At 42.2% G+C, this 26,878-nt stretch overlaps 1 protein-coding gene across 2 annotated transcripts in view; it reads right to left on the bottom strand.

Annotated features, from left to right (window-relative positions):
* Window positions 1–26,878, bottom strand: part of espn (espin) — a 165,142-nt gene that overhangs the window by 5,040 nt on the left and 133,224 nt on the right. For both annotated transcript variants that reach the window (XM_041205824.1, XM_041205825.1), the window contains 2 exons: window positions 3,682–3,761; window positions 3,562–3,573 (listed from right to left, as the gene is read on the bottom strand). In XM_041205824.1, coding sequence (XP_041061758.1) covers window positions 3,562–3,573; window positions 3,682–3,761 — 92 coding nt within the window. The remainder of the gene's footprint in view (window positions 1–3,561; window positions 3,574–3,681; window positions 3,762–26,878) is intronic.

Raw genomic sequence — 26,878 nt, 5'->3', positions numbered from 1 at the left:
AACAGGATTTTAAACTAGAAAGTGGGGGGGTGGAGGGGGGCGTGTGGAGAGAGAAGGGTAAAACTCCAAGTAGTATGACTAATGGGAAACAAAGCAGCAGGTTAGCATGTGGGGGGATGGATTCAACTTCTTGGAAAATTATGAAAAAACCTGAAAAGAAAGGAGGGCCCAGGAGAGGCTATTAAAGTCTCCAGAACACAAAATAGGACAGAGTGTTTGGAAAGGGCTAGTAATCTAACGTCAAGCACATCAGATAAAGGGACGACAATGAGAAAGGGGACAGGAAATACAGGACTGAAGGTGTTGTATCTGAATGCATGCAGTATACGAAATAAGGTAAATGAGCTTGTGGCGTAGATTGAAAGTGGCAGGTATGATGTGGTGAGCATCACGGAGACATGGCTGCAAGGGGATCAGGTCTGGAAGCTAAATATCCAAGGATATACATCCTATCGAAAAGATAGGCAGGTTGGCAGAGGGGGTGGGGTTGATATGTTAGTAAGAAATGAAATTAAATTGATAGCAAGAAACGACATAGGGTCAGATGATGTAGAATCTGTGTGGGTAGAGTTGAGGAACCGCAAAAGTAAAAAAACCATAATGGGAGTTATGTACAGGCCTCCGAACAGTAGTTAAGATGTGGGGCACAAGATACACCAGGAGATAGAAAAGGCGTGTAAGAAAGGCAAGGTTACAGTGATCATGGGGGATTTCAATATGCAGGTAGACTGGGAAAATCAGGTTGGTAGTGGATCCCAAGAAAAGGAATTTGTGGAATGTCTACGAGATGGCTTTTTGGAGCAGCTTGTGGTGGAGCCCACTAGGGAACAGGCAATTCTAGATTTAGTGATGTGTAATGAGGCAGATTTGATAAGGGAGCTTAAGGTGAAGGAACCCTTAGGAGGAAGTGACCATAATATGATAGAATTTACCCTGCAATTTGAGAGGAAAAAACTGGAATCAGATGTAACGGTATTATAGTTGAATAAAGGCAACTACAGAGGCATGAGGGAGGAGCTGGCCAGAATTGACTGGGAGATGAGCCTAGCAGGAAAGACAGTGGAACAGCAATGGCAGGAGTTTCTGGGAGTAATTTGGGAGACACAGCAAAAATTCATCCCTAGGAAGAAGCAACATACTAAAGGCAGGACGAGGCAACCATGGCTGACAAGGGAAGTCAGGGACAGCATAAAAGCTAAAGAGAAAGCATACAATGCGGCGAAGAGCAGTGGGAAACCAGGGGGTTGGGAAGCCTACAAAGACCAACAGAGGACAACTAAAAAAGAAATAAGGAGGGAGAAGATTAAATATGAGGGTAAACTAGCCAGTATTATAAAAGAAGATTGCAAGAGTTTTTTTTAGATATATAAAGAGAGAGGCAAAAGTGGACATTGGGCCGCTGGAAAATGACGCTGGAGAAGTAGTAGTGGGGAACAAAGAAATGGCGGAGGAACTGAATAAGTACTTTGCGTCAGTCTTCACTGAGGAAGACATGAGTAACATCCCCAAAGTTCAAGAGAGTCGGGGGGGCAGAGGTGAGTATGGTGGCCATTACCAAGGAGAAGGTGCTAGAAAAACTGAAAGGTCTGAAGGTGGATAAATCACCTGGACCAGATGGATTACACCCCAGAGTTCTGAAGGAGATAGCTAAAGAGATAGTGGAGGCATTAGTGGTGATCTTTCTGGAAAAACTCGAGTCAGGGAGGGTCCCAGAGGACTGGAAAATCGCTAATGTAACCCCTCTGTTTAAGAAGGGAGTGAGGCAAAAGACAGGAAATTACAGGCCGATTAGCCTGACCTCAATAGTTGGTAAGATTTTAGAGTCCATTATTAAAGATGAGATTTCAGAATACTTGGAAGTGCATGGTAAAATCGGGCAAAGTCAGCATGGTTTCATCAAGGGGAGGTCATGCCTGACAAATCTGTTAGAATTCTTTGAGGAGGTAATGAGTAGGTTAGACAAAGGAGAGCCAATGGATGTTATCTACTTGCACTTCCAGAAGGCCTTTGACAAGGTGCTGCACAGGAGGCTGCTCAGTAAGATAAGAGCCTATGGTGTTAGAGGCAAGGTACTAGCATGGATAGAAGATTGGCTGTCTGGCAGGAAGCAGAGAGAGGGGATAAGGGGGTCCTTCTCAGGATAGCGGCCGGTGACTAGTGGAGTTCCGCAAAGGTCAGTATTGGATTCACAACTTTTCACTTTATACATTAATGATCTAGTTGAAGGAACTGAGGGCATTCTGGCTAAGTTTGCAGATGATACAAAGATAGTTGGAGGGACTGGTAGTATTGAGGAGGCGGGGAGGCTGCAGAAGGATTTAGACAGGTCAGGAGAATGGGCAAAGGAATTACAGATGGAATACAATGTGGGGAAGTGTGAGGTCATGCACTTTGGTAGGAAGAATAGAGGCATTGACTATTTTCTAAATGGGGAGAGAATTCAGAAATCTGGAGTGCAAAGGGACTTGGGAGTCCTCATCCAACATTCTCTTAAGGTTAACTTGCAGGTTAAGTCGGTAGTTAGGAAGGCAAATGCAATGTTGGCATTTATTTCGAGAGGACTAGAATATAAAAGCAGGGATGTGCTGCTGAAGCTTTATAAGGCTCTGGTCAGACCACATGTAGAATATTGTGAGCAATTTTGGGCCCTGTATCTCAGGAAGGATGTGCTGGCCCTGGAGAGCGTCCAGAGGAGGTTCACAAGAATGATCCCAGGAATGAAAGGCTTAACATATGAGGAATGTTTGAGGACTCTGAGTCTATACTTGATGGAGTTCAGAAGGATGAGGGGGGGTCTGATTGAAACTTACAGAATACTGAAAGGCCTGGATAGAGTGGACGTGGGGAAGATGTTTCCATTAGTAGGAGAGACTAGGACCCAAGGGCACATCCTCAGAGTAAAGGGAAGACCTTTTAGGACAGAGATGAGGAGAAACTTCTTTAGCCAGAGAGTGGTGAATCTATGGAATTCATTGCCACAGAAGGCTGTGGAGGCCAGGTCATTGAGTGTATTTAAGACCGAGATAGATAGGTTCTTGATTGGTAAGGGAATCAAAGATTATGGGGAGAAGGCGGGAGAATGGGGTTGAGAAACTTATCAGCCATGATTGAATAGCGGAGCAGACTCGATGGGCAGAATGGCCTAATTTCTGCTCCTATGTCTTATGGTCTTATGATGCCCACATCCCATGAAATACAGAGTCATTCATTCTCTTAACCACCTTGAATTAAGTGACCTTATTATGAAAAAGACAAATGGCAATTTTTGTTTTAGTTTATAATTTCACAATTCGATGGTGTAAATCACATTAAAAAAAACCATTGTGCATCATCCCTGTGAATAATTGTGACAAAACCAAAACATCTGATCTCCTGACTTCACACTCTGTGAACAAATAAAAGTTTGCCGTCTGCCCCCTGTTGATGTATTATGGGTTAGCAGGGAAAGGAAATGCAATCAATACAAACAAATCCCAAAGAGTGACTTTACCTCTTTAACAATGAACGTTTCTGTTTAATATTTTATATTAAAATGCAGAAAATTAGTAAATGAACACTAACCTCTTTTGCTCCCTGGGAGAAAGTGAAAGAAAATAAAACATAAAATTAGATGTTGCAAAATGTTTCAAATGGATCAAAATTTTAGACAAATGCGTCTCTTAACATCTCAAGAACATGCACCTTTCTTCATCCAGTTTCTTTTTCACTATATCTCTCTTCCATGCCGGCATATTAGCGAAACGAGCTGCTTCCTGGTCTTCCTGCACAGAAAAATTGAGACAAGGTTAATATTGCCTTTCTTTCATTTTGACTGAAACAGGAGGCCATTCAGCCCATCATCCCTGCGCTGGCTCTTGGAAAGAGCTATCCAACTGGTCGCATTCCCCTTGCCTTTGCCCATTATCCTTCAAATGTTTCCTTTGCAAGTTCTTATCCAATTCCTTTTTGAAGGTTACTATTGAATCTGCTTCCAATGCTCTTTCAGCCAGTGCATTCCAGATCATGACAACTTGCTGCGTAACAAAAAATCACTTCCTCTCTGTTTGTTTTGCCAATTACCTTATATAATTCTTCTGCCTATATCTGGAGACATTTAAAATATCAAATGCTTAAGTCTGTAATGTGTTGACCCAGTCGCTTAGCCCTCCTTCTCATTCTTTGGCCAAAATAGCTGTTATTTCATTGACATCTCAGACCCTCTATCTATTAATGTTTTATCCAGTCCTGACAAAAGGTCATCAACCTGAAACATTAACTCTGTTTCTCTAGCCACAGATGCTGCTTGACCAGCATGTTCTGTTTTTTATTTCAGGTTTCCAGCATCTGCAGTATTTTGAATTTGTAATAACATTTTATTAACATTTCCTACTTTACAACAGTGACCACACTTCGAAAAGAACTTCATTGGCTGTAAAGGGACTTGGGTTATCCTGAGGGCATGACAGGTGCTAAATAAGTGAAAATGTTTTCTTTCTTATCTGTCAAGCCCTATTATAGTGAGTAGTTATACGGCACATTTGGCATCGCTGCAAAGCAATTTCAGCTTCTCAGTGGTGTAATTCTGTACAGTGTAACCCGGATTGAGTTTGAATTTTTTTTCCTCCGGTGTGAGATTACTTGAACAAGGTTTGGCTTCAAACAGGCTGACCAACACTTGCAAATTGTGCAATGAGCTTCTCAAAGCTCTCCAAAACGAAAGATTTAAAAAGTTTCCAAGTGGCCCACCAGATTAGAAGTTTCTAATGTCACGAAACACCCAACTGAGAAAAGATACAACTTGCACTTATATAGCGCCTTTCACAACCCCAGGATGTCCCAAAGCCAATGAAGCACTTTTGAAATCACCGTTGTAACGCAGGAAATGCAGCAGCCAATTTGCGTACAGCAAGCTCCCACAAACAGCAATGTGATGATGCCCAAATAAACTGTTTTAGTGATGTCAATTAAAGGATTAAAAACTGGCCAGAACAATGGGGATAACTCCCCTGCTCTTCTTTGCAATAGTATAATGGGACCATTTACATCCACTTTAATCAGTAGACAGGGCCTCTGTTTATCATCTCATCGGAAAGGCAGCACCTCCAACAGTGCAGCACCCCCTCAGTAATGCACTGGCGTGACAGCCTAGATTTTTTTGCTCAAGTCGCTGGGGTAGAACTTAAACCCACACAACGTTCTGACTTAGAGGCAAGAGTTCTATCCACTGTTTCACAGCTGACACTTAAACCGTCCTGTAAACACTTTTCCAACTTTCGGAATATATTTGCCTTTGGGCATTGTTTAGTAGAGCTCCATTTAAATAACTTTACTCCACACTGTCAGTGTGGATTCAGCTACATAACTCAGGAGCCCACACCACACTGAGAACAGGCACAGCTCTTAAAGTGTTGTTTTGACACCAGGAAGTTAGAATTTGTTGAGCTATTTTGCACAATAAACCCAAGCATTCTAAGAGACAAAGAGACCTGCACACAATATTCCTTTTCTACTGCACTGTTTTATCTAGTTCCCATGTGCAAGCTTATTTTGTGAATGGTTTTGTTACTGAAGCATTAGCTAATAGAGTATGAGGGAACACTGCAAGAGAGAACACTGGAGACGCTACTGAGCTGTCTCTAAAGTTAATTCACCTTTATTAGTAAATATATTAAATTACATAATGCAATTTAGCCAAACTCATTGTGTTTTCATTTCAAAAGTGTGGTATATATGAACGTTAAGCCATTACAGTGTTATAAATGCCCTAAATAATAGAGAACACTATAATTAATGAGATGCTTCTGAAAGATGAGAACTGGGTGATAAGCCATCATCCTGTGAGCGCTGAATGACTCCGCCTTGGTGTTGCAGTGATCAGACCTGGAGTGTCCCGACTCCATTTTGATGGATTAATTTACAGTTTCCAGTAAGAAAAGCCGGGGTTTCAATAATTAATGATTCCCCTGGGAATTGAGGTAATGTAAAAAAAAGACACGAGTGACGACCATGAGCAGCTTGGCAAAGGCCACCAGATATGGCAGTACTTTATTTCAAAATGCAAGTTACACACCATTGCTACGTCAAGTAAAGTGACAGCCATTTGCTACAAAACATCATGAATAATAATTCTTCATACAACTTCAGCAAGGCATTTAATTAATGCTGCTGTATAATTAGAATCATAGTTGTTAGTTAAATGAAAATTTCCCTTTCCTGAAAAGATACATTTTGCTTAAACTGTATAACACACCTGATCCACACTATCATTCTCTCATTTATGGGATATCTTGATTATGAAGAGATATTCTCATTTTTGACAAGTTTGCTTAAGAAAATCCTAAAATTGATGCTCCACAAAAGGTTGCCTTGACTATTAGTACAGGATCAATCATTATTACTTAGATGTAAGCCTTCTGATGGTAGCATTCTCACCTCCAGAAAGTCATGAGCTTAAACCCCACTCCAGGGACTTGAGAATAAAACCCAGGATGACACCAATGCAGTACTGAGGGGGCATCGCACTGTCAGAGGTATCATCTTTCAGAGGAAATATTAAACCAGGTGAAGGTAAAGGATCCTGCAATTCAAAGAAGAGTAGGGAAGTTCTTCCAGCGCCCTGGCCAATATTTATCCCTCAATCAACAGCTTCCAGCTTGGACTCCAGGCCTACCTACCAACAAACTTGTTATGTTCAGGTCCCTCAATTTCTTTTAGTCTAATAGACTTTGAAGGTTTCAAAGAATGTAAGACACCTTTGATTGCTAAATAAATAAAACCATTCTTTGCTAATCTTACTTTTTGTTATTTGTATAATATAAACTATATTGATAGGAAGTGGAGCGGTAGAGACAAATGGATGAACACATTGTCCTATTACATCTACATTGTTGGACTGACAAAGGGAGGCTAGAGATAGGTTATAATTCTAGGATCTATAGGCCTAATTCATGGTAAAGATCGAGAAGTCCATGCATCATTCTTAGGGGGAGTGTAATCATTCACAGTTGCCCTGGAGACTCCTACATGGAGCTCCATACTATGGCACCAGGAGTCCAGCCAAGGCAATGAAGAACACCAGTTCACGCCTAAAAGAAATTACGGCAGGTCCGCGTAGATATGAGTCGGGTGACCTATAGAGAAAAGAAATTGTCGGGATTATTAGGAATTACCGATTTGCTTCTCCAAATAGAATGTGATGTAGATAGAATGTTAGATAGAATGTTATCATTTATTGCGAGGAGAATTGAATAGAAGAGTAGGGAGGTTATGATTCAGTTATACAAGGCATTGGTGAGGCCACATCAGGAGATGTGTGTACAGTATTGGTCTCCTTATTTAAGGAAGGATATAAATGAGTTGGAAGCAGTTCGGAGAAAGGCTACTAGACTAATACCCGGAATGGGCAAATTGTTTTGTGGGGAAAGATTGGACAGACTAGGCTTATATCCGCTGGAGTTTAGAAGAGTAAGAGGCGACTTGATTGAAACATAAAAAATCCTGAGGGGTCTTGACAGGGTGGATGTGGAAAAGATGTTTCCTCTTGTGGGAAAACCTGGAACTAGGGGTCACAGTTTAAAAATAAGAGGTGGGGAGAATTTATTTTCTCCCAGAGGGGTGTGAGTCTTTTGAACTCTTTTCCTCAAAAGGTGGTGCAAGTAGAGTCTTCGAATATTTTTAAGGCAGAGGTAGATAGATTATTGATTAGCAAGGGGGTGAAAGGCTACCAGGGGTAGGTGGGAATGTGGAATTGAGGTTAAAATCAGATCAGCCGTGATCTTATTGAATGGCAGAGCATGCTTGAGAGGTTGAGTGGCCTTTTCCCGCTCCTAAGTCGTATGTTCGTAATGTAAGTGCCTTTTATCTTCATGATTAACATGGCGGGGAGGTCCAGCTAAATGAAAACCATTGACAAGTGTTTTCTGCAGCCACTGTTGCCTGGCACATTTTCTGGTCATATAAGCAAATTATTCGGCTTATGAGTCATTTCTCACATGGTAGTCTCAAATACCAAACAAATCCAGGATTGGGTAGGATTTGAACCTAACCAAGCTGTTTGGGCACTATTTTTCCCCTGAAGGTCTCGGTAAGATGGAATATGTTTACTTTGATCCTCTCCATGTGGTCTGCTTCTTTCCACATTTCCTCTGGTAAGGTGGTCTTGCTTTAGCTACTCTTTCTATAAACCGTTCTACCGGACCATCTCAAGGTGTTCCATCCTGCCAATGATCTCTCCGTAAGTAGATCTGCTGGGGAGGTCCTTTCCTTTCCATGTTCCTTCCATGGCTAGTCTTTGCTGTAGATAGTCTCTTTCACTCTGTATCCCAGAACCTGGGAATGATTTATGAGGAAAGATTGACTATCTTGCGTCTTTCCCCACTAGAAAAGAGAAGACTGAGATGGGATATGACACAAGTGTTTAAAATAATGAGAGATTTGGATATACTGGATCCAATAGCGCTTTTCTGCTCTGTGCCGAATTTAAGCTCAAATTAAGACTGACAAAAGAAAACAGGAAATGCAGGAGGATCTTGTTTTACAACAAAGCTGGCAAGAATGTGGAACAGATTTCCAGTACTGTTCATGAAAAAAGAAACAATGGATTTCAAGGAGGAACTGCACAGTTTCTAATCAACAAATGAGATTCAGGGCACTGGTCAGACAGGTAATAATGTATCAATCATCATACTAAGTAGTTTAAAAATGTTTTTCTTATGACTCTGTCTCCTGCCAATGCAAGATTGCTGTGCAAGATGGCCACTGATACCCATCTACACATTAGCACCTATCGGTGCATGCTCAGAAAACAAAGCCAATGACATCGCTCTGCTGCAGCCAGCCCAACAGAAAACCTTTTCTGACAAGAGACAAAATGCTATGGCGATGGTTTGATCGACAGGTATATCAACCAATTGGTAGACTTGGGTGGGGGGGGGGGGGGGCAGGGAGCCACTGGGCAGGAGGCAGGGGCGGCACTCAAGCTCCCAAGTTCAGCCTCAGTCGTTAAGTTGTCCTGAACCAAGTTTTTTTTTTAAGAAAGCCCTAAGGCGGGCAGCCTCGTCCAGGGCTGGGTGACCGGGGGGGGTGGGGGGGGTGTGTTTGTGCGTGAGGTGAGCCTCCCCCCTGCCCTGGTAACAGGTTCATTTGAGGCTCTCAGGTGAACTTCACTCGGGTACGGACGGCACTGAAGGCAGGCTCGAGGGCGGAGGGAGGGAGGGAGGCAGAGGCTTCTCCACAAAGAGGATGAAGAGAGGAGGAACAATCCAGCACCCTGACCTTCATTTCCCTAAACAAGCTGAGTAAAAGCACCACCATGTTGCTCCTTGTTTATTTATGGCTGCTGTCTAATCTGTCACTCGCAATGATATAAGGTAGTAAACACTAAAACTGCGCATGTACGGCATTGGCAACAAACACAGACTTTTCTTATTCACTGCCAGAGCTCGCTGTGCACAATACAAACCTAACTAGTTCCAGCCATACACAGCAGTTATTACATACCAGTCAAGTTAGGCACAGACCAGTTCTCTAATCATGACCTTGAGTAATCACATTGACAGATGTATTAAATCACTAAGTATGGATTTGATTCTAATAGGGCTGATGGGGTAAATGATATAGTCAGCAAGTCCTATTGTACTTCAAGTTATTATAAATCATACTATAGATTATCACTGTGGATATTTTCTTTATTTATTCTTGTGATGTGAGTGTCACTGGCAAGGCCAACATTTATTGCCCAATCCTAATTGCCCCTGAGGAGGTGGCGGTGAGCCGCCTACAATTGAATAGGTTGCTAGGTCATCTCAGAGGGCAGTTAAGAGTCAAATATGCTGTGGGACTGGAGTCACCTGCGGGCCAGACCGGGTGAGATTGGCTGTGAATTAAACGGATTTTTACAACCATCCAATAGGTTCATGATCATTATTAATGAGACCAACATTTAATTATAGATTTATTAACTCATTGAATTTAAATTTCCCCAGCTCCCATGGTGGGATTTAAACTCATGTCTTCAGAGTATTCGTTTTGAGTTCAAAGACAGCAGTGCTGAGCTTCCCTCATGGCAGAGGTCTCATGACTGCAGCGAGACAGATAGGACATGCAGTGGGGTTGTATTTCAAAACCCAAACATCCGCCTTCTCATAACAAACAAAAGATCCAAACAGCATTAGTCCAGGCTTCTGGATTATCAGTCCAGTAAAATTAGCACTACGCTTCTGTTCTCCATAAATATAGACAACCAGGAAATTTTTCACATATGATGTTAGAAATTCCTCTTCCTGAAGAATATGCTTTCCTGATTTTTGAAAGGAGATTTGTTTTTAAAAAAAAAATAAAAATTCCCAAGCACGATTCTGAAGAAGAGCAGTGGCAGTCCAACTGGTGACCTGGTCACTGTTTATCCCTCAACCACCAGCACTGAAATAGCTCATCTGGTCATTATCAGATTGCCGACTGTGAAACCTTGTTCCCTACATTACAACAGTGATCATGTCAGAAACGGTTCATCTTCAAGCTCTTTGGGATGTCCTGAGGTTGTGAAACGTGGTTTATAAATGCAAGTTTTATTTTTTTATAATCTGCACTATCAGGGATTCTCTCACATTTTGCTTCATCTCCCTGGGGAGGTGATTAAGCAAAGGTGAAAGGTCAAAGGGAAAGCTCTACTCTGCTGCCATCAACGCAGTTAAGGAAAATTGCAGGGTGCCAAAATCCTGGGAGCTCTGGTCTGCTAGCGGATGTCCGACAGAGCAGAACTCCCCTCCCACCCACGGAAAAAGACCCAGGCCCTGACTCAATTTATGGGGTCAGAGGTTATTAATATTGTCAGGGGTGGGCCGCCTGCACCAGGGCTGGAATATTCCACGCCAGCTCCACCCACAAAAACCCTGAGGTCCTTCCTGGACTGAAGCAAGCAGTAAATAAATTCTCCTTCAGATCCTGTGGGAGTCATTAAGCTTTTAAATAAAGGTAACCAATCCTCTCCGGGATCAGTTAGAACATTCTGCAGCTTTTCCAAAGGCCTCAATGGAATCCATGTCAGTTTGCAGCTGCTGAGAGCTGTGTTGAAGCCTTACAAGGACATCGTGGGCATGGTTTCCATGGAACCCTGAGAAGTCTCCCAGACATGCAGCCCTGATGAAGGGAGGGATGGTCGACAAGTCTCACCCGCATCATCGTGTCCAAGGGGCCCTGACTAGAATTTAGGGTGGAAGTTGAATGGGATGGAAACTAGGCAAAACTGGTTTCCACAACAAATCCTGCGGAGACAGGCGACGAGCTCATCTTCCGCCCTCTCCGGCCCCAGATATTTCGGATCCCAGGCCTTACGTATCATTATCACTTTGGAAGCAGCTGTTCACAAATGCCACAGGGCACATTGTTTTTAATAACAATGACAGAACTTTGTAGAAACTAAGCCAATGATTAAAGAAAAACACTGGGTGGCAGCAGTGACACTACAAATGCCCTCAAGTTGCCTGGGTTAGGAGGAACAGATTTAGCCCAAAGCCACTCCGAGTATCTAGTGACCTAGTGACGCTAGTGGCAAAGGTATAAATGGGGACACTGGGTGATGACAGGTTCAAATCAAGTTGAGGGGGAGGATTTTCTCCTCGTCGGGCAGGCACAGTGAGCGGGCCTGGGAATGGCCACGAGACCAATCGCTGACCGCGATTTCACACGGGCTGGCCAATTAACAACCAGCCAGCGTGAGAGGTGCGCTAAGAGCCTCAACGCTGCCGGGGTGTGGGGGGGGGAGGGGAATCGCGAGCGCTAAAGTCTGTGCATGCACGGGAGAGCGCGCACTGACAGCTCCCTGAAGGCACAGAACTGCCTGAGGGAGCTGGAGGATTTTAAAATAAAAAATAAACTTTTTACGTAGGATTTAAACATGTCCCCACATGTGACTCAGTCGCATGAAGAGGGACATTTAAAAAAGATGTTAAAAAATTTGTTATTTTTTTTTAGTAAGTGTTGGAAGCCTCGTCCTGCCCATGGATGAAGTCTCATTAAAAATGCAAAGGCCGCCTGGTCTATTCACCCACCCGCCCGCCAACTAAACGGTTGAGCGGGGAGCGAAAAATGCAACTTAATTAATTACAATAGAGCTCTTAATTGTCAGCGGGCGCGCTACCACCTTTCACGCCCGCTCACTCGCCCGACAAAAAATTCTGCCCATGATTTCCCAATCCATAGCAGCCGACACACAACTCAGCCTCGTATTGAAGAATGGTCATTTGGGTGGGACTGGCCAGAATTTACCCAACACAACAATGGGCCCAGACAGCAGTACTCAAGATTTTATCTATTATCTATTTGGGATGGATTCAAATCTCCAGTACATAACCCACAACATAGGACACATAGGAGTTAGGAGAAGGAGTAGGCCATTTAGCTCTTTGAGCCTACCACAGCATTCAATGTGATCATGGCCGATCATCTACCTCAACCCTACCTTCCTACCCTACTCCATATCCAAAATCTAACTCAAAACATTGTGCAGATGGTTTTGTAAGGCTGATAAGTAATCTTCATTGCATCATTGACAGAGACTTAGATCGCTAGAATGCATTAGGCCAAAAGAAAACTGTGCCAAGTATGAACCAGGTTGAACCAGGAGAAAAATCTAGAAATGAGGCAAAATATTTGAATGGTACCTGATCAATCTTGCATTTGTTTTATATTCCATGATGACTCTTTGGACATATTTTTGAAAAAAGCAAAACATATATTCAACCAAAGTTGAACAAGCTTTAAAAGAGATGATGGTTAAATAAACTTCTAAACAATTCCAAACAAAGGATTCCGCTTAAAATCAGAATAAACTTGCAGCCAAGTTATGACTTGAAAGTTAAGCTCATAGACTTGGCTGCGTCTTCAATGAAAGCAGACATGATTACTAACATGCAAAAGGGTAATATATAAGACACATATAAAGAGTATATAAGACAGGCGTTGAATGCAAACACAGGAGAGTTCTCTTTCATTGCTTTCCTAAAGTTGCTCATTTAATCCAAACATGTTTTATAAACATTCAGCAATGTGTTACAGATAAGGTGTGAATGGGTCATTCATTGGGAGGGTGAAATAAGGGATAAAAATCAGAGACAGGTAAATGTATGTGAACTCTGATCCTTTGCAGACTGGTCCCTTATTTTTGTTGCAATAATGGCATTAATTGCTCTTTTTTCTCTTTATTACTGCTTTTTCCTTAAATCTCCCCCCTTCTCTCTCCTGAAGGCATTGAGGGCAAATCACCCTCTCGTAACTTGCTGGATCATGTGAGAAAATGGATGAGGAGTTTTGGCAGGTTACAAAGTACATCCCGGACAAGAGTAACTGCACTCTCACCCATCCTTCACACAGCTGAGCCATTGGGAGAGACTGCTTGCTCTTTTAACAATTATTTTCACATCAACGCTGCTTCTTTATCCCTTTAACTTTAGATGTTATTGTCAGCATTCATCAACTGAAGGTACACTTACCATGCAGAGCCAACCGAAGACTGCCACTTTAAGAAACTTTCAGGCTGAATCAAGGGATTTTACCATTTTTTGCACAACATAAGGTCAGCTCTCTACCCAGAAGACCTTCCTCATGTATTTGACAAATGAGTGCATTAGTGTAAGGTCAATAGACTGCATCAGAAACATACAATACCTTCTGTATAAAGGAAGAGCTAATTCAAACTTCAACAAATATGCAAACCAAATAAAGTTATCGTTAAAAATGTTATAAAGGTTGTTATTTAATGAAAAAAATGCATTAAATCAGTGCCAGTGGAAGGTCAGAACTATAACACCAGACCTTCAATACAGTTAGACCTTTCCAGATGGGGAATTCTGCTTTGCAAGATTACGGAATGGAAATTTGCATAAAGTGTGATTACTTCCTAATGTCAGAATATTTTAATACAGCTGGAGCTTCAAACCTACCAGCTAATAGCACAAGAGAACCAAACAAACTGCTGTCTATTGCATTTGAGAATAACTGTGATCTATTAAAAAGCCGCAGCTAGTTTGTTAGACTGATTGATGGTTCCCTACTAGGATAACTGGTTATCTATAAAGGGACGGTGGGAGCAGTTGCCACTTCACTCCCGTTGTTCAAGATGTTAGCCTAGTATTCAGAGGCCAGAGCTCTGGTCACTGTTCTCAAGTGCAGCACCTTTCCTGTAGATCTTGGTTAGAAATATATAGCATACTGCAATCTTGTACTTCATAACAAGAAGCAATGAATTTTACTCCAAAATGCGATTGGAATAAATAGCTGGATGCTCTTAGTTTGGGGCCCTGCGGCAGTGCAATCCAGCTGGAAGCTGGCAATGAAAGCAAATTAAAAAGATTTAAGCACACCCAGACAGGCAGTTCACTGTATTCATGATGCCAAATTATTGAACAAGAGGGGAAAGTAACTAGAATAACGATGGATTAGAAGCCAGGGAACACTAGTTGCCAAAAAAATTCAAGCCATGCACAAAATATATTATTGGACTGAGACTGGGTTCTCTCAAAGACAGCAAACCGACGAGAAATTTTACTCACTTACTGACAATGATTTTAAACCTGGACATCTTAGCTCTGCTGCTTGGTTTCTTGGCTCACTGACAACTGAAAACACACATTCCAATTGAGGCCAGTGATTGGAGGTAAAGTCACAATATTATTTTTTACTCAAGGATAAACTAAATACACTTTGCAACAGTTACAATATTGTTCTTACTTATCTCTATGCAAGCAGTTAATCAACTACAAATAAATCAATATTTGAAAATGATGTGCCCTGAAGTCTGATGATTCAGTTCAGTCAAGCCCAGTGATAACCCAATGTAAACTGGTTTCGAGCTCATCTGCGACCACTTACAACACCATTCCACCTCATCTGTCTCTTGAAAAGTAGTTACCGCCCCTAGGACACCAAAGAGGTATTAGCCTCATAACCTAAAAAGATGGATTTATCAGTTTAAATAATGAATAACTCTGCTTCTTTCTCCTTCCAGAATGAAAAGCTTCGATCAATGTATCGACATATTTCTTCATTGCAGAATTCTCCAAGCTCAGAGATGAGTTGAATAGATTCTTTTCTAATTTTACTCCTTCGTCTCTGCTCATCTGCTGTATGATCACTGAGTGGAAAACTGTCTGAACTACTCATGAATGACTCATGTCGAGATAATTCCGCAGGCTGTGTCTCCCTCTGCTCCTCCTGGGTCGTTGTGTTGTGCTGGTGAAGCTCAACTATGTCAACCCTGTCTCCAAAGAACTCCTGCTTAATATCTTCAAATCCATCGACCCAATCTCGTTTTCCAGACTCAATCTCTTCCATGACGACTTTGTGAAATTTCCGAATCAGTTCCCAACTGTGGCTTCCTAGGCGGTCAAACATCTCATAGCAAAGGATGTGTCGGAATTTCCGCTCAGCGCGAGTCATGTTCATTTCCAACAACTGGAAATACCCAAGCATGAAAAGATCAAGGCTCAAGCTATTGTAATCAACAGGAGCACCATTAACATGAGGAAGAAAATGCTCAGGCCAGTACATCTCGTGATGCCGGCTCAATCGCCTTATTTGCCGAGTTGGGACCTGAGCGATAATTGTCCTCCAATGGCCTATCAGCTTGCCAACCACTTGCCTTTGCTTCATGAAGTAAAGAAGCCGATCATCATCGCTTCTTCCTCTCATCATTTCAGACTGTAATTCTGATGTCTTATACAATAGCCCATCAGGATGTTGAATGTCTTTGAAATCCTCAGCTAAAGCACCTGAAATACTTGACACCATTTGGTTTTGTCTGAAGGATTCAGTAAATGTCCATTTCCTCCAGTGTTCAAGGAAGAGGAACACAATCCGTTCCTTCCTCATGTCTATGTATTGTTGTACGCAGCTGAGGTCTGTCTGGACTGGGAGACTTCTGGTCATGAGATCTGGACTAAATAAAGTCTCATTGTCTAGATTTAAGCATTGGTCTATATCATTCTTGTCTGTTGAACCAGAATACGTTAATGGTGCATGCATTGGCATGATTAATGGCTCTTCCACCATCAGTGGCCTACGATTGCCTTGGTACTGTTGTTGCACTCTGTACTGAGTGCGTCGAGTTTCACTGATACTAAAATTATGGGGTTCTTCCAAAATAGTTTCTGTACCATGAGGTACGACAGGTAAAGATCTCTTTCTTTTATAAGCTCTGTGTTGCATATCATTGGCCATTTTTGATTGCAGTTGCAACTCATAGTTTGCTTTTATGTTTTTGACTGACACACCGCATTGCAGGATTTCTCTCTGAACATCCTCTCTAGTCGAACTGAATGACTGCGACCTTCCTATATTCATATTCACTTCCTTAGCTGGAGAAACCTTCCCTGGCTCAGCCACTGGCCCTCTGCATTGGTCACGGGAAGGCAATGTGTCCAGAATGTCTATCTCCTTCCCACCTAAAGTGGCCAAAAGGATAGCCATGCTCTTCAGCAGGGTTGAAATTTTGTTGCACCAAGCGGGCAGGTCATCTGCCTGTCCATGTACCTGTTTCGGGTTCACAGTAAAATGCTCAGGGGCCAGTGCAGCAGACGCAGGCAGCAGTTGCTGAAGCTCCAGCTCTAGCTGCTCTAGTTCTGTCTCCACTTTCTGCACTTTGTGCATGACTTGGAGGTTTTCGATTTGCTTTTCTATACGGATGATATCGTCTTCCGTCATAAGTTCTCCAAATGGTCCCAGAATAGCATTGTGTGTATGGGAGTATCTCCACCCCTCAGGCTGGCAATAGCTACTGTCGTGAAACTGCCTCAGGAGAAAGCACAGGGCAAACATATCTCTCGGAGCAAATGAAAGAGCCAATTCTCTCTTCTATCTCTACGTTTTCAGTCCTTCACAGGTTAGTGGTGCAATGGGGTTATAACCTACACATCTATTTCTTGTTTCCATGTTTAGCTGTGCATGGTCTAAGTTAAGTTAACTTAGCTTAAATGCAACTTTCTGTTAGCTACAACTCAATTAACCATTTTTGTTGTAATTGGCTGTTCATTACATGTAATGCAATCAAAGACATTTTATGATCTTTTAGACAATGTTCTATCAGAAGCAAGTTACTGATACCCAATCAACAATGAATAAAGAAATATGGTTTGTCAATAAAAACATTCATTGCACCACTGATCATGTAAAAGCATTTAAAGCTGCAGTACCCTTTTTGTATTTCTATATGGATGAGCAAGCACACAGCAATTTTCTCCTTAAATATTAAACAATTAAAACTTGGTGCGCTGCAAGCATATTGCATTATGATCTGAGTTCATACTATGCCAATCGCTGATGCTGTCATTCCCACAACCTACTGCAAAAGTAATCCCTTACATGGGGTGAATTCTAACTTTGCACACATTTCAGATCAATACTATCTGGCCATTTGAGCTTTAGGGCTTTTCTGTTGCATCAGCAAATGACATGGCAGCTACCCCAAAGAGAGTTGTTCATCATTACTCTCAGTGCCATTGGGTCCCCAAGAATCACCTATCAGAAAGTTACAGTGCTTGATAACCCAAGTGAAAAGAGGAAATACATTTAACACAAAATACAGTGAAGTACACATAAGAGTGCAATGTGGAAGTGTCAGCCTTTGTGGATGCATTAAACAGAAGTAAATTTATATTCAGAAAGGGACAGTATCTGAATCTCAGAGTCGAAAATTCCTGTATCCAGGCTAGGGTTGCCAATCCTCCAGGACTGGCAAGTGGTCTCCAGGAATTGAAGATTAATCTCCAGGACACTGCTGTGTGCAATCATGGAGAATTTTTCTTTTGGTCGTTTTCTTTGAACATTTCTCACCACCAGATATAAAAATTATTGAAAATGGAGGAGAAAAAAGGTTGTTTTACTGACACTCAAGCATCATCCAATTGGATAATGAGTCTTTTTGCTTTCCAATTGGTGTAGGAAGGCAGTGCATCACAAGGATGGATGTGTTGGCCGACTAATGGTTGGAGTGTGGGGGCAAGTCATGTGATGAAACCTCCAGGAATATGTTTAATCACAGTTGGCAACCCTAATCCAGACCATGGAGCATCAAGAATGTGCAATGAGAGTTTTTGAACCACATGTTTTGAAAAATCCAAATGTTTTTTTAATGTTTTACAAAATATGAGGGTTGCTTATGGTTTTTCGGCTTAATGGACAATGGGAAATATACTGTGCTAGTACTTGTAGTTTTTTTCATTGTCCTGAATGGAAGTGAACCAGAAAATGAGGCAGGAGGCTGAGAACACTCTTGGCCTCCATTAACTCTCTAGTTGTTGGCTTGGCTCCTCTACCAGGAAAGCTCCACCAGTCCAAGCACTAAATTAAAGAGGTGGCGATGCAGTTATCTGGGTTTCTGCCCTATTCTGATCTCTCAAGGAACTGGACGTTCCCTGGGGACAAGGTCAAGAAAATCTTTTCGTCTGCCTTGTAAAGTTTTAAAGCTAAACTTTAGTGTGGGAACTCACTTTGGCAGAGGCCCTGATAGAGTGTGATGATGCATTCCCACACACTAAAATGGAAGCAGACCCACACAGCATTGTACCATCCCTGTTTCTCCCTCCTTTCCATTGCAGCGTAATGGTCAAGGAATCACGATCCTGGTTAATTTGTTGTCCTGCTTCCTGGGTCACTTTTAGGCAGCTTCAACAATGTTTGACCCTGCTAGCATCAAGTTTGCTGGGGCTTCACAATGATGGATGAGGTAAGTAACAAGCCAAGTGCTGGAAGGCCATGTGTAGCATAATATAAAATGGATACTGCAACCTTATTTTAACAACACTCCAAACAGCATCAAACCCTCAAACACATGCAATGCAAACACACACAATTTGATTTTAACAACTACCGATAAAACAGATGCTGAAGTGATACACACTTGCGTCTGAAGAGAAAATGTGAAGCAGGCAATGGGTAGTAGGAGAATGCACCTTGCAGTTTCCCTGTCTCCATTCCAACATTTCTTACCCTGTCTAAAACAGCCCCCGATTATAGGATTGCCAACCCTCCAGGATCATCCCAGGGTCTCTAGAAATTAAAACTTATAATCTCTTGGACACAACTGTGGGCAATCCCGGAGAAAATTCATACGGGCGTTGGAAAACAAAAAGATTTTATTTTTAATCTTCTTTCGATCTTTTTGTCAGTTACAGTAGTTATGCAAACAGAGGAGAGGGCGAAATAACTGTTTGACGAAATCTCTATGCAACTGGAGTTGGGAACCCTACTTATTAACAGTTCCCGGTCCGTCTCAAAATACTACCGCTGGCTGCTTTGGAGAAATTGCACGGATGTTCTTCTTGCTTTAATTTAACCAATGATACAATCTGAGGGTCAGTTTAATGCAAGCAGCCCTCCAGGCTAGGCCTTGCCTGTTGGAGGCGCGTTATGGGAAACTGTCGGCCCCGTCACTATTTTCTGTCAAATTAAAGGTGGAAAAAACTGTGAGCTTTGTACAGCAATTTCCCAATATGCCCCCCACTCTGGTAAGCTCTGTGCTGGGAGCTGAATTAGGGAAGTTTACCAAGAACAGATTTCGGAAGAGTTTTGAATTACAGCAGCAAATTCACAGCAGAGAGGTGTCTAAGAGACACTCCCGATTTGGGAATCTATAAACCCCTCCGAGAAGCATTCTATTTCAAAAGCCCTGGAGAATGCAAATATATTTATGTTATGTCAAATTATAAAAGTATAAAAACATAGTTCCCAATCAATTTCTTTAAGAGAACATAAACTTACAGTGAAATATCTATACCAGATTCAATGGAACATTAAGGAAAGTTACATTGGAAATATTGCAGCCTTCAGCCTTTCAGGAGATTGTGTTTAATTAAATGTTCCATTGAATTTTACAGCCCAGAAGCAGGCCAATTGTGCCTATGTTTATGTTCCACATAAGCCATCTCTTACCCCTCTTCATTTCACCCCCTTAGCATATCCTTCTATTCCGTTTGCCCTGATGTACCTATCTAGCTTCTCCTTAAATGCATCCGTGCAACTTGCCCCAGCTATTCCTTGTAGTATTAGAGTCCACCTTCTAAACTTTCTTAGGAAACAAATTCCTGATAGTGGGATCATCTCAACTTCCAACCCCAGTTTATGCTAGGTTATTTAATCTCAATTGGGCTGTTGGCACAGATGCCCCAGAGCAATAACAGGGAGCATGGAATCAGCACAGGCATCTTCCCAGATCTTGAAAGAAGACTCTTGGCGTGTTGGATCTCATCCTACCAGAGTAGCAACAGCCCCATTTCCTCATTACACCATTATCATTCAATCAAACAGCTTACATCTACAACCTACTCAAGCCCTACTCTTTTCCAACTCTGGGCTACTAAGCATTACCTTGCCTGTCCTCTATTGTACATGGCTGAACCATTAGTTGTTATATTTCTGCAATCTCCATTTCGCTCTCTAAACCCCTCGACCATTCCATACATCCTCTCATAACAACAACTTGCATTTATGTAGCACCTTTAACATAATAAAGTGTCCCATGGCATTTCACAAGAGCATTATCAAACAGGATTTGACACCGAGCCTCACAGGGAGATATATGGCTGGTGACCAAAAGCTTGGTCAAAAAGCGAGTTGAGTGTTGACTTGTGCTAGACTACCTGCCCTGAGTTAGAGCTGTGGCAAGAAGAGCACTATATTTGCTTCAGTTCACCTAACATCAGCCATGCATCTTGCTCCTTGCTACTTTCCAAGAAACCCTGTTAAAACATGGGTGGGAATACCACACAGTGTACGCTGATGTACACTGAGTAGGTGTACAAACAAAAAGTCACCCCAAAGGCCCCTGATTGCTAAGCATTCTCCAGACTGAGTGAGCACTTCCAGGTGAGGGGTAAAGAAAAAAGAAACTGAAGAAAGTAAACTAAGAAGATTAAAGCCAATGTCATGAACAAACATAATAAATGGAGATAGCAAATAGTTACAGAACAGAAGAAAGTCTTCGTTTACACTCCAATCTCCACTTTATTCACCAGGCCAAATGGTCAAGTTAGTTATGATTATTTCATCTGGCTTCTGGCTGCCCCTCTCAAAAATCATGCAGTATGTCAGCAGTAGGCCGCACACACAGCTGCAAACCAATCTGCAATTTCTAACACTGTCTTGCATCTGTTCAAAAGGTGCTATCTAAATGCAAGTTGTTGTAGTAGTAATAGCTGAGCACGCTGTTTTTGTACCTGTTCCCAGTTGATTTTCCACGTAAACATGCCCCAGGTGGTATTATTAATTAAACTAAGCAAAAACAACTGGCCCAGTGCTAGTGACCAAACCTGCACCAGTGTTTACCGAACATAGTTTTTAATTTGGCACCGATCTAAGTCAGTCCCAAGACTGTTGTTTTCAACATGGAGCAGCCTGTTTTGGTGCGCACTGTCTTGTTTCCATGGCCAACAGGGTTCCGAATTGACTGCAGACCAGGGCCCATCACTCTTTTTGGGTCTCCCGAGGAAGCATTTAAGCTTCCAAAATGAAAGACATCCTGTCTTTTTGCTGGCAGTTCCCTGGTCTTTTAAAGTGACTTGTCAGCCTGCTGACCAGCCTCATGAATATTGCAGTGAAGCTGCAGGGAGGATTTTCAGTTCATGCTGGGCAGAATGAAATCATAAACCGTTCTAACGAACGGGTGCATAATTTTGCTACATCCAGTGCAGAGGAAATCTGACCCCCTCGCTGCCACAATGTGCGTTCATATCTCACAGCACACTGCTGCTGGCGAGCTCAACGTCTTTATCATTATAGCAACCCCCAGCAAAGAGTCAGTTACTGGGTCTTTGCCCGGTGCAACCCTAGATCTGTGGTTTCTAAACTCATCAGAATGTGGAGACCCAGCAAATGTCTTCACCTTCCAGGGACCCCCTGCAAAGGCTCACACCCTCCCCGGGACCCCTTGTTAATATTAATACATTCGCAGGGACTCCTTGTAATAGTTTCCAACAGACGTGCACAGCTACCTAGCCGTGACATAAAACGTATTGTATTTGTACAAATCCATAGCGATAGCTGAGCTGTATTGGGTGGGAGGAGATCCATGTGGAGCGTAAATACCAACATAGACCAATTGGGCCAAATAGCCTGTTTCCATACCGCAAGTTCTATGTACGTCAATAGTAAAAATATTATGAATCTGGCAAAGGATGGACAGAAATCTGATGACCTTTCAAAACCACAGTGAGTTTCCTCCAGACCCGGTAGAGTCTGAGGCCTGCAACTAGTAGACAAGTGCTCTCTACTTTGTTTTGCTAATGGCCATTTTGAAGAAGCTAACACAACCACCAAATATTAAGAACAAGACATGGAGTTGAATTTCTGCAGAGGTTCTCCTGCTTGCCTGCCATAACTTTGGTATTTCTCCTAGGTTTCTTTGGCTCCTTTGCCAAAGTTACAGAGATTGGGTTGGAGAGTTCCCGTGAAAATTCAACTCCCCAAAGGATAAAACAGCCATTTGGCTCATCAAGTTCATTTCTTCGCTAGACACACAGCATAGCTTCAACCATATGTGTTTAATCTTCTCATGGAAAGTCACCTTTAAGATCCTGAAGGGTCTTGACAGGATGGATGTGGAGAGCATGTTTCCTCTTGTGGGAGAATCTAGAACTAGGGGTCACTGTTTAAAAATAAAGGGTTGCTCATTTAAGACAGAGCTAAGGAGAATTTTTTTCTCTGAGTGTTGTGAGTCTTTGGAACTCTCTTCCTCAAAAGGCAATGGAAGCAGAGTCTTTTGAATATTTTTAAGGCAGAGCTAGATAAATTCTTGATTAACAAGGGGGATGAAAAGTTATTGGGGGTAGGCAGGAATGTGGAGTTGAGGTTACATTCAAATCAGACATGAGCTTATTGAATGGCAGAGCAGGCTCGAGGGGCTGAGTGGCCTACTCCTGCTCCTAATTCGTATCCCTTGATGTCACTGGTATCCAGAAATCTATTGATCTCTGTCTTGAACGTACTCAATAATTAAGCTTCCACAGCCCTTTGGGGTAAAGAATTCCACAAAGATTCACCACCCTTTGAAGAAAGTCCCCCTCATCTCAGTCTTATACGGCCTACCTCTTATTCTGAGACTACATCCCCCAGTTTTAGGTTCACCAGCCAGGGGAAACATTCTATCTACATCCACACTGTCACATCCTGTAAGCATTTTGTAAGTTTCAAAACTCTAGAGAATACAGGCCCAGTTTCCTCAATCTCTCTTCAGAAGACAATCCTGTCATCCCAGGGATTAGTCTTGTGAACCTCTGTTGCACTTCCTCTACGGCAAGTATATTCTTCCTTAAATAATGAGATCAAAACTGTACACAGTGCTCCTGGTGCGGTCACACCAAGACTCAAAACAATTGCAGCAAGGCATCTTTACTCCTGTAACTCTTTCGAGTACAAACCTGTTTCCATCTGTTTCAGATGAAGTTACATTGTTTCATAGTTTGCCATTGTGAGATTTGAACTCTTGATCTTAGGTTTACAAACCCAGTACCATAACCACTTGGCCATTTAGGCCAAGCTTCTTTACTCCTGTAGTCAAACCCCCTTGTGATGAAGGCCAACGTACCATTTTCCTTCCTAATTGCTTGCTGCATCTGCATGTTGCTTTTAGTGACTCATGAATGGGAAGACTCAGGTCCCTTTGGACATCAACACTTCCCAGCCTCTCACCAATTAAGAAATACTCTGCCTTTCTGTTTATTGGTTGTTGGAGGCCAATCATCTCATACTGGGGACATGACTGCAGGAGTTCCTTGGGGTAGTGTTCTATAGGTCCAACCATCTTCAGCTGCTTCATCAATGTCCTTCTCTCCATCACAAGGTCAGAAGTGGGGATGTTCGCTGATGATTGCACAATGTTCATCACCATTCGCAATTCCTCAGATACTAAAGCAGTCCACGTCCATATGCAGCAAGGCCTGACCAACATTCAGGCTTGGGCCGATAAGTAGCAAGTTACATTCGCACCACATCAGTGCCAGTCAATAACCATCTGCAATAAGAGATAATCTAACCATCTCCGCCATGACATTTAATGGCATTACCATCACTGAATCCCCCACTATCTATATCCTGGGGGGTTACCATTGACCAGAAACTGAACTGATCTAGCTATATAAATACTGTGGCTACAAGAGCAGGTCAGAAGCTGGGAATCTTGCAGCGAGTACTCACCTCCTGACTCCCCAAAACCCGTCCAGCATCTACAAGGCACAGCACATGTCAGGAGTGTGATGGAAAACTCTCCATTTGCTTGGATGAAGCTCGATACCATCCAGGACAAAGCAGCCCACTTTATTGGCACCACATCCACCAACATACACATTCACTCCCTTCACCACCAATGCACAGTGGCAGCAGTGTGTCCCATCTACAAGGTGCACTGCAGCAACTTGCCAAGGCTCCTTTGACAGCATCTTCCAAACCCATAACCTCTACCACCAAGAAGGACAAGGGCAGTAAACAGATGGGAATACCACTACCTGGAAGTTCCTCTCCAAGCTACACACCACCCTGACTTGGAAAGATATTGCCGTTCCTTCATTGTTGTTGGGTCAAAATTCTGGAACTCCCTCCCTAACAGCACTGTGGGTGTACCTACACCACACAGACTGCAGCGGTTCAAGAAGGCAGCTCACCACCACCTTCTCAAGGGCAATTAGGGATGGGCAATTAATCCTGGCCTAACCAGTGATGCCCACATCTTGTGAACGAATAAAAATAAAGGCTTGAGGGCCGAATAGCCTACTCTTACTCCTATTTCATATGTTCTTATGATCCACAGACAACATCTTCTGTCCCAGTGCTGACAGTTCAAGAACCTGTATAACCTGTAGGCTATTTGACCATATCAGTCTATAGCTTCACTTAAAACCCTCCCATTCATTTTCCAAACAAATATTTATGAATTTAGGAACTGCAATTGGCCATTCAGCCACGTGAGCCTATTTTGCCATTCAATATTGTGGCTGCTTTGTACCTCAGCTTCATTTACCTACATTAAGACCCTTACCTAATGAAAATCTGTTGATCTCAATCAATTGATGCAATATCCATAACCTTCTGGGGATTTTCACCACCTTTTGTGTCAACCAATTCTTCCTGGTTTTCTCCTGAATGGCCTAGCTCAAATTAAATATCGTGTTCTCTCATTCTGGATTCCCCAACCGGAAAAAAATACTCTCTCTATATCTACTCTTTTAAATCCTTTAAAAATTTTAAGCAACTTAATTAGATCACCCCTCAATCTTCTAAACTCAAGGGAACACAAGCCAGGTTTGCGCAATCTGTCTTGATAATTTAACCCTTTAAGGCCTGATGTTATTCTGGTTTAATCTGCACTCTACTCCCTCAGGGCTAAATATCTTTCCTGAAGGCTGGTGCCCAAAATGTTGTTAAATTTAATCTTTCATGGGATGTGGGCATCAATGGCAAGGGCAGCATTTCTTGCCCATCCCCAATTGCCCTTGAATTGAGTGGCTTGCTAGGCCATTTCAGACGGCAGTTAAGAGTCAACTACATTGCTGTGGGTATGGAGTCACATGTAGGCCAGACCGGGTAAGGATGGGAGACAGAATTCCTTCCCTAAAGTACATTAGTGAAACTTATTTTTGGAAGTTACTGTGGAATCTGCTGCCACCACCTTCTCAGTTGGTGCACTGGAGATCACAACAACTCATTGTGTAAAAGAATTCTCATTTCACCTTGGATTTTTTTGCAAATTTTCTTAAATCTGTGTCCTCTGGTTGCTGACCTTTCTGCCAGTGCAAACAAATCCTCCCTATCAAAACCCTTTATGTTAAATCGCCCCTTACCTTTCTCTGTTCAAAAGAGAACAATCCCAGCTTCTCTAATCTCTCCAAATAATTGAAGTCTCTCACCCCCGGTACCGTTCTGGCAAATTTCCTTCACACCCTCTCCAAGGCCTTGACATCCTTCCTAAAGTGCAATGCCCAGAATGGACACACTACTCCAGCTGAGGCTAAACCATTCTGCACCTGCAGGTTTATACATTGGATATTTACGTGGTGAAAAACTCCGGTTTCACTGGTACAGATCCTTGGGGAGCATCACATGTCACACTCACAATCAGAGCCCAATCCTTTTATTCTTACTCTTCAAATATTCAACCAATAAGTGGGCTGCTTTCATTTGCTTCATTTATACCTCACAGTATTTCAAAGAGTTGAATTACGTTTCTCCCCAGTGTTATTTTTTTCCATGAAAGTAAGTCCAGTTCTAAAAGTCTCAGTTCAAAAACTTGGAACCTAGGTCCTGGAATTATTCTTAATCAAAAGACCAGGCACAATTCCAAAAGTAGCTTCCCACTGATTTACACAAATCTAAAAAAAATCCTTTTGGTTTAGAGTCCAATACTCCTGAAAGGTACTCCAGTACTCAATTAGGTTCATTATTAACAGCTTTATATTGTGAAGACAATGTCGGCATATGATTATTAATCACACCCAATCTCATTTCCTTTTTACCTTTACTAATTGATACCCCATTATCACATACATGTTTGCTTTCTCTGTTCCTGTACGTATTACCTCACATTTATCTACGTTAACTCCATATGCTGTTCCTTGGGCTAACTTCTTAATAGCTTTTTAATCAGCCTGAATGCAGTTAACATTTCTCATATCAGTTTAAATCCTGGGCACCAGTTCCTGGGATGTGCCAAGATATCCTGCTCTTGAAGTGCAAAATTGTGTGATATGTGCTCCCAACACCATCATGTTGTGAAAAAGTGCACTAAACTTTGCACTCGCATCAACTATAAACAGCCAAGATTTTTCCTTACATTTCTAATACTCAAATATATTTTATAATTTGATAAATGAGAAGTGCTTTCAGCATCTGAAGAGCTTACACTGTTTGAATAAACTTTAAACAT

The sequence above is a fragment of the Carcharodon carcharias genome, chromosome 15 (genome assembly GCF_017639515.1).
Source record: "Carcharodon carcharias isolate sCarCar2 chromosome 15, sCarCar2.pri, whole genome shotgun sequence".
In the NCBI taxonomy this organism is placed as follows: domain Eukaryota; kingdom Metazoa; phylum Chordata; class Chondrichthyes; order Lamniformes; family Lamnidae; genus Carcharodon; species Carcharodon carcharias.
The sequence above is the reverse complement of the archived record's forward strand: the minus strand, read 5'-3'. Positions and strand labels throughout refer to the sequence as shown.